Consider the following 9047-nt stretch of genomic DNA (forward strand, 5'->3'; position numbering starts at 1 on the left):
TCATCTTTAATTTTACTTATATAGAACACATTGCTTTAGGGTCCTTTGAACAATAACTTTATTTACACAGCAATCAGTACCGAGTTCTTTAGTGATTCCATATAATTAAATTCCCAGTTTTTAATATGAAATTGTACATAGCTATTACTTTCATTAAAAATACACAACTTTTGAATCAAACATTTATTTTATTTAATTAACATTGTATACTGTATGTCAGTAAGGTCTTCATCTTTATAGGTTCGTGAGGCTTCGTTTTGGAAACCTATAAAATATTTGTTGCTTCTTGTGGCAGATCGATAAGTTAAAAGCATTCTTGTGTTTTTTTAACTGAAATGTTTAGGGTGAATGGCATGGGTAGATTTTTTTTTACAATTTAAAGGCTTTCCCTATATTCGTCGGGCTAATTTCTATATTTTTACAACAGAAAAGGCTTAGATACTATAGGAACAAAACGTAGCGACATCCTTCTATTGTGTAACGAACTACTCTCGTCAGCTGTGAATATTAATCTTAAGCCTATTTATGTCTTTCTAAGACTTGTTAAATGTAAACGTAGCGACATCCTTCTATTGTGTTACGAACTACTCTCGTCAGCAGTGAATATCTTAAGCCTATTTATGTCTTTCTGAAAGACTTGTTAAATGTAAACGTAGCGACATCCTTCTCTTGTGTTACGAACTACTCTCGTCAGCTGTGAATATTAATCTTAAGCCTATTTATGTTTTTCTAAGACTTGTTAAATGTAAACGTAGCGACATCCTTCTATTGTGTTATGAACTACTCTCGTCAGCAGTGAATATTAATCTTAAGCCTATTTAAGACTTGTTAAATGTAAACGTTTGCCATCAGAAACATGAAAGTTTTGACTTTGACCCCTGAAGGTCAGGGTACCCTGAACTATTTTAGTAGCCAAATACCTATACACTGTTCATCAGTTTAAAAACACTAAGCTTTATTATTTAATGCGCTTCATACAAAACTAAACGAAACAAAACTTTAAAAATTGCAAATATATTGTTTTACAGAATGTTTCTTATTACGTTACAGTAACAAGGATGTTATCTCACCCTAAATACCCATTGAAACAACTGGAGTTTCTTTGCTTAATATCAATTATACCTGTAAACGTTTCCGACTTAAATAGTTCCCTAAACATTAACGCTTCGCTTAAGACTATTTTACCACCATTTAACTATAGTTTTAACTTATCGACGTCACGCTGATATTTCTAGGAACTGCTCTTACGTTTTTTTATGCTTTATTAATTTAATTATTTTAAATTAAAATAGTTATGACAGTATTAAGTTCCTTGTAACGCCATTTTGAATTAGATTAACGAACAAGTAAAGTATTTGTTAAAACTTTCTTCCTTACTTCTTTGATAAATTTAATATCAGTAAACTACATTACAAACCGGAACCTCAGTGTTTCCTCTTTGTACTTCCGCAGAGGAGAAAATACACGTTTGGTTAAGAACCACCAGTATGTCGGTTTTTATACGTTCTTCTAGGACTGCTGACAATCGTCTTCTTGAACGTGGGAACAGATCCGGAAGTTATCCTGTTACCATGGAAGACGAAGGCCGATATTTCCTAAGGTACTTACTGGGTATATACATGTGAACCTAACTAGTATTCAGTTCCTCTGCGTTAACTAAATCAATGAGTTGTATCTGGGTTTTCCGCTGTAGACTTTGAAAACGAAGCACTTGTATCAGGGCTCTGAACGCCTTCTGGTGGAAAAGTTTTCAGCATTATTCCGTTTTTATTTACCTCTGTTGATACGTTGTATTTTTCAACAGTTGACACCAAGTTTGTTGTTTTGTCGTCAAGAAAAATATTTTTTGAAATAAGGTGAAGGTACAGAATTCCGACTACAGAACCTATTATTCCAAGTACACATAAGAGTGAAATAATTATTACAAGAGCTGTACACAGTTTTATCTCTGTACTTTTCTGATGGCCAATCAACAACGAATCGCAGTTGGTTCTGGTGAGAGTACTTCTGCGTGGAAGAACTGTAAAAAAATATTAAATTATTTCTTACTGTGATCCACACAAGATGTACGATGAACTTTAAGGAGTATAAATCAGAAAATGTAGAGCAAAGGTCATTAACGTGATAAACAGACAAAATTATTTACGACATAATAAAAGACGTTTTCATTTATCTATGAAAACATACAACAAAAAGAAAAGTTGTCTCTTGAATACTATTGTCATCAAAGTGGCTAACTTGAATACTATTGTCATCAAAGTCTTAATACTATTGTCATCAAAGTGGCTAACTTAATACTATTGTCAACAAAGTGGCTAACTTAATACTATGGTCATCAAAGTGGCTAACTTGAATACTATTGTCATTCATCTATCAGGTTACCAATAAAATTGAACTTTATGGATATACAAATATAACTTCGTATACGTAAGGTGATAGCAACAAAATTTATTTAGTCGGTTTTGAAATGAATTCATAATTTAAAACAACTCACAGTCTCCTACATTGAAACCAGATGATCACTCAGACTGTTAAGTACAAAACTTACACTGCAAATGTTTAAGCTGTGAAAGTTTCATCTATCAGGTTACGAACCACGAAACCAGTACACTTAACTCGCATGTTTATACTATGACGAACCACGTAAACATGTCCGTGTAATGTTATAAGATAAAATAAATTTAATGTACCTGGTTTGCTGTAATACACCCACGACTCTGTGGATTCTGTTCCACTTGGCTTCTTGAAGGAAGAAGTCTTGTTGTTAGGAGTATCCATGATGGAATTCCAAGTCACTTGTTTACTCCCACCGGACTCAGGACAGCTGAGCACAATGTTCTGTGGCGTCCTTGAAGAACATTGTCTTATCGGTTGTCCACGTTGCTCCTTTACCCCATTGGTTTTCAATTCTGGCAAACACTGCCCAACGAAGAGTTCGAATTGGCCAAGAGGTGAGGCGTTGTTTGACCCAGGAGGTGGAGTAGTGGCTATCCAAGAAGACACACGAGATGACAGACAGACTGGATTTATACGATTGTTATTTCTAGCAGCAACAGGGGTATCCTGAACCTCTGGTTTCTGTTCTCTGTTTATCTGGAAAGCTGGATTTCCGACACCAAAGATAACGCCATTTTGTCTTCTGAGTTTGGTTAGAGTTGGACTTTCCTGATGGAAGGCCACAGAATTTTAATCCAAATGATTTAAAATTCTAGCAACAAATTGTAAGATATCAAAATATATTATTAAATAGCAGATGCCCGTTGAAACAATTCAACGGTAATTTTCTAAAACAGTAATGAATAAATTTAAAATATGTAGGCAAACCAACCCCTTTAAACAGTGTATATCAATATGATTGTCCAATGACCCGTTTACAGTCGTCTTTTGTCATTCCATGTGTTATTTCAATATGAACAAAATGTATGGCATTTGTTTTATAAGCAATTATGATGCCATTTTGGTAAAATATGATTGGGTTTCGACGCATCCAGAACAACAGTGTGCTCAGGTTCAGTTAGCAGCCATGGGGTTTTTCTGCTGGATGCCACCATTCCTTGTTATTTATTGACTGCAAGAAAATACCGCTACCACAGTGAGTGCTTTTAAAGAGTTTATCTTTATAATAAGTGTTAAAGAGGAGATATTTAACCTACATTGATTTATATATAGTAGTGAGGGCAAATTAACTATTTTTAGCTCTTGTACTTTAACTTATTAACTGAAGATTCTGGATTACACAAAATTTTATTACAACTTAGCCTTCAATAATAAACTAACATGTCACTCAAACAGGTATAAATCAACCAAGCTTTTCAAAGTTCATACTGGCATCTCTTTCTTTCATTATAGGAATAATTATCCTATTAACCCTGATATATCTTTAGCAAATGAATGATTCCACTAGTAACCCCGATATCTTTAGTGAACATTTATTTTTATAATTAAATGGTAATATATATTGTTAATATTATACTCATTTTGTGAGATTCTATAATTTTCTATTACAACTGGGGCCAGTGAATTGTTTTGAATTTTCGCGCAGAGCTACACGAAGGCTATCTGCGCTAGCCGCCCTAGTTTAGAGGTGTAAGACTAGAGAGAAGGTAGCTAGCCATGAACACCCACCGCCAACTCTTGGACTATTCTTTTACCAACAAATAGTGGAATTGACCGTCGTCACATTATAACGCCCTCACAACTGAAAGGAGAGCATATTTGGGGTGACGACGATTCGAACCCGCGACCCTCAGATTACGAGTCAATCATCTTAACCACCTGGCTATGCTAAGTCCAGTGAACTTGGAATAATTCCACTAGGATGTGTACCTGTCCTGGACTGTTGTATTGACGTTAAGTGGATATTTACAGAATTCCCACTTCCAACTTCACTTCAAATCGATATATATATATATACACATATACACACACACATACATAAAGAGCCATGAGGTACAATACCACGCATGTACATACAGCTGTAAGAGCGTAATTAGCTTATGGAACGGATTTTCAAGAATTGTGGTGGAGATTAACAGTTTAAAATGGTTTAAAGAAGAAATTAAAATTTTCCTGAGAAAATAAAATGTGGGTTTAAGTTCTTACATTTTCTCCTTGAAGAGTCAAGTGGTCGCTTGACAATATGTTATGAATAACATCACGACAGCCATCTCACAATGTCAGAAAAATATGGGACTGATCCAATAACGTGAAAAGACAATAAATTAATTAATTAACTGGACTGGGCTTGAAGGTATTATCATTCAATAATCCAAAAACATGCAGTATGTTACAACACTTGTATCAGAAGTAGTGTTATTTTGGAAATAAAATTTTGACTAAAATTTAAGATAACTGAGAAACTACTGAAACTCTGCTAGCAGAGATGAAAGTTGGAAGGTCAAGAGAAACAAAATTTACGAGACAGAAAATTCAAAGAAAATAAAAGACGAAAAATATTGGTAGTTCGAAGAACTCTTCTGGATGTGAAAAATTAAGATTCATACAGTAAATACTTAATCATCTTGTGATAAAACGAAGAGATGTCATGATGCTAACGCTGTTAATACAACATCCCACTGAGGTGATGATATAGATGTATAATCCATGCTTCAAGAAAAGGACAAAGTGTTTCAAAGAGTTCTGTGTTTTACCGAAAAGAATGACGTTTACAAAACCTCGAAAATCAAATGATTCAAACCAAACGCTATCCATTATAATCACTGTTTATGAATAAAAGACAAAATTGAAAACTTCAAAGAAAGTATAAAGCCAACCTACTGAAATTCTTGGGGTTACTGTCAACAGTGATGAATGGACAGCTTAACGTTCTGTTTATTTTCTGCGTTAGTTCTGTTAAGGGGATTTCACAATCTAGGAAAGGAGCTGTGCTTTAAACTATATTGTTTATGTTTGCTTTCTGGAAGCTATTTCAGAGGAATACGATTTTAAATACAACGTCAGAGTACCCCTTTCAGGGCAATCACCATGTAGGTATTTGCATTTATATTCGTGTGAATAAACACATTTCTTTATTCGGTGTTCCACAGTCCTGAAGGTGGAGAACAGTATCACACGTACCGTATTTACACATATACATTAATCGACAGCCTTTACGTAAATACCCTGTCGGTGCTCCCGTATCACCTAAAGCTAATGGGGTTTCTTAATCTAGCGTTAGGTGGCCGTATTAAATATTTATTATTAACATATATCAGTTGTTGGGAGATATTTAGGGTTATCCCCATCATGTATGCAATCCAAATTACAGAAGTCACTTTCGTTCCACGTATTGGTAATTAGGTCTTGTATACCTGGGAGGTTCAAAACACTCCCTCTTTCCTGCATTTGATTAATATATATATTAATATATTTACTGACTTATTTATCCAATAATCCTCCCTCCAAACAGTGTATTATACTGACTTAAATTCGCCTTCATTAACATTTTATTTCTGTTGTTGAAAATGGCGTCCGATTTTTCGTAAACATTAGATAAATATTTTGTGAGTTTCCCTTTTTTAATCGGTTAATGTAAAGAACGTGACAATAGACAAACCGCCAATAAGGTCTCCCAATGACTCTCCCAGTAGTAAGTTTAAGAAATTATAGCACTAAAATTTGGGTTCCATAACTACGGTGGAAATGGCGCACGTAGTCGATTCCTTAGCTTTGCGCTTAAAACAAACCATAAAAACACCAACAAATAACTCGTATTATAAAAAATGCAACTTATCTTTCTTTTGTCAAGAAAAATAAAGTAGCATAACAAATTAAGTAAATGAAAATTACACATATTACAGATTCGTCATGCTTGTTAAACTTAGTTACTCAGCATTTGTACAGGTGAAGAATTTAGGCTTAATAATTAACCTAAAAAAATCCAAGTGTAACGTTTAAACTTCAACTTCAGAAAACTACCGTACACAGAATATTATATATCTTACTAATTTATATGTAAAATATGGATTATGTATTAACTGTTATAATTCAAACTTCAAACTGTATTCGACTAATTATAAATGTTTAGCATATCAATTATAATACGAAAACAGTCAATTTCGTGCTGACTTCGCTCTTGCTTATAAGAGGACAAATCCTACCGTAGCGAAAACTGCTTCGGGCTACTAAATGCATAATTTATAGTTTTCTTGGTGTTTTAAAACTTTGTTAGATCTGTGGATTACATATTCTAAGTGAGAGATTAATAACAAATAAGTCACGTAAGCCTAGATCTATGGCTAAACAGATTTTAAAAAGTTAAGCCTAATTATTTGGCTAAACGAATACTACATGTATCTACATTTTCTTAAGTTACAAGTAATAAACTTGAAACATAAAGGATATTTTCAATTAAAATTGCATCAGTTAATTTTTCATTCAGAACCCCATGTTCATTTATTAGTTTAATGAGTCGATGAACACTATGCGGTTGTTCTGGTATCAACAACATTTTTAGTTTTAGTGCGTGTTAAAATAGCAGTAATAAATCGTCCAATGAAATTTATTAGTATTAAAATCAGACCAAATGTTAAGCCTAAACACAGCATGGAATCGTCAATTAATTACTTTATATCTTTACTGGACTGTGGAACCAGCGAGACTCCTGAAATTTTACTTTAATTTAAGAAGTGGAGAACTTTGACCTTATAACTCTAGAAATTTAGTACTATTTCTATAAAGTTTTGTATTTATTTAACCTACGACCAAAGACTTACCACTTTGTAAGGAAATGAGACTTTTTTATTTTTCTCTCTCATTGTTTAGAGTTATTTTATGCGTTCAAATTTTGGACTTCGTAAGTTTACACGTTTCACGAAAGCAGTAAAACTGAAAGTTAAATTAAATCATGAACAGTAACCAACAAATGTAAATCTTTTGCGATTATTTAGGCAAAGTCTTAACAATATTTTGATATTTTTAACAGTTCTCTTAGCTTAACGATGATAATCCACCAAAATATCACTCATTCTGTAGTTGAAACATCGACGAAAGCACTTAACGCGATATAACTTAATGTTCCATTATAGTCTTTAGGGAGTAAAAGAAGTGTTAAAACTACACTAGAGGGTGTAAGTCTGTAGTTCATGTAATCAAATAATGTTTCATTTTTAACCTTTTTCTAACAAATATGAGTATCCACAGGTTCTATTAAAAACTATAAATAAATACATATATTTTGCTTAATAAGATTTTATTTAAATTATGTCATCTTTTATTCTTTTAACATGTAATTTAGTATTGTATAATCTTTGTATGTATGTAGTAGTGTGAAGACAGGAAGTCACAAAAACAACAACAAAGAATCAGTCCCTATAGGACAAGCATTCGTAGTCTTGAAGGAAGACTCGGCCTTGGGTATTAAGGTGTATTTATACTTACAACAGTCAATTCAAAGTTGAAATGTTAATTACAGAACATTATTTTTATCAGACCCCAGCTAGTAGAGAATACACTAGACAAAGATCTGGATGATTAACTGCGTTGTCTTCTAAACTGTGATCTCTCAAGGTTCTAATTCGGGTTTCTCTTGGAGAGTTTGGTGATTTCTTTCTGACATGTTTTCTTGGTATTTCTGATTTATACACTCATATAACTTTTTCTGCAATTTATAAATCATTATAATTATGCACTGATGTTTCAAATTTAATTTATTCTCGATATTTTACTGGAAATTATTCTGGAATTTCTCTTCTGGAATGCTTCTCATGAAATGTTTCTTGCTCATAATGTTCGGGGGTTTATCTTCACTAACGCCATGATATCTTCACTGATATTTCTTCCTTGATATTTGCTCTGAAATCTCCCTATAAACATACTTTCAGACATTTTTCCTGACGTTATAAACAGGATTTATATTAAGAATATTCACCGGGATCTCTGTTTGTTTGTTTCTGAATTTCGCGCAAAGCTACACGAGGGCTATCTGCGCTAGTCGTCCCTAAATTGGCAGTATAAGACTAGAGGGAAGGCTTGTTTGTTTGTTTTTTGAATTTCGCACAGAGTTACTCGAGGGCCATCTGTGCTAGCCGTCCGTAATTTAGTAGTGTAAGACTATAGGGAAGGCAGCTAGTCATCACCACCCACCGCCAACTCTTGGGCTACTCTTTTACCAACGAATAGTGGGATTGACCGTCACATTATAACGTCCCCACGGCTGAAAGAGCGAACATGTTTCGCGCGACGGGGATGCAAACCCGCGATCCTCAGACTACGAGTCGCACGCCTTTACACGCTTGGCCATGCCGGGCCACAGAGGGAAGGCAGCTAGTCATCACCATCCACTGCAACCTCTTGAGCTATTCTTTTGCCAATGAATAGTGGGATTGATCGACACATTATAACGTTCCCGTGAAAGGGCGAGCATATTTGGTGTGACGGGGACTCGAACCCCCAACCCTCGGATTACGAGTCGAATGTCTTAACTGTCTGGCCATGCCGGGCCCTGGGACCTCTGACTGCTATTTCTAACATTATTATTTTCAAGCTTTCTTCTAGTGTGATGCCATTGGAAACCTCAGATCAGGAATTTAGAATTTTCAAAACGATGA

The 9047-nt window shown here is 34.3% G+C and overlaps 1 protein-coding gene across 1 annotated transcript; it reads right to left on the minus strand.

Moving 5' to 3' along the window:
• Positions 1 to 934: 934 nt before the first annotated feature.
• Positions 935 to 7571, minus strand: LOC143257549 (uncharacterized). Its single transcript, XM_076516422.1, has 3 exons — positions 7215 to 7571; positions 2691 to 3165; positions 935 to 2020 (listed from the first exon to the last, which is right to left on the minus strand). Exons 1-3 carry the CDS (start codon positions 7254 to 7256, stop codon positions 1662 to 1664), a joined length of 876 nt encoding a protein of 291 aa, XP_076372537.1. The 5' UTR covers positions 7257 to 7571; the 3' UTR covers positions 935 to 1661.
• Between the last annotated feature and the right edge of the window lie 1476 nt (positions 7572 to 9047).

Source organism: Tachypleus tridentatus, chromosome 1, assembly GCF_004210375.1.
Source record: "Tachypleus tridentatus isolate NWPU-2018 chromosome 1, ASM421037v1, whole genome shotgun sequence".
NCBI lineage: Eukaryota > Metazoa > Arthropoda > Merostomata > Xiphosura > Limulidae > Tachypleus > Tachypleus tridentatus.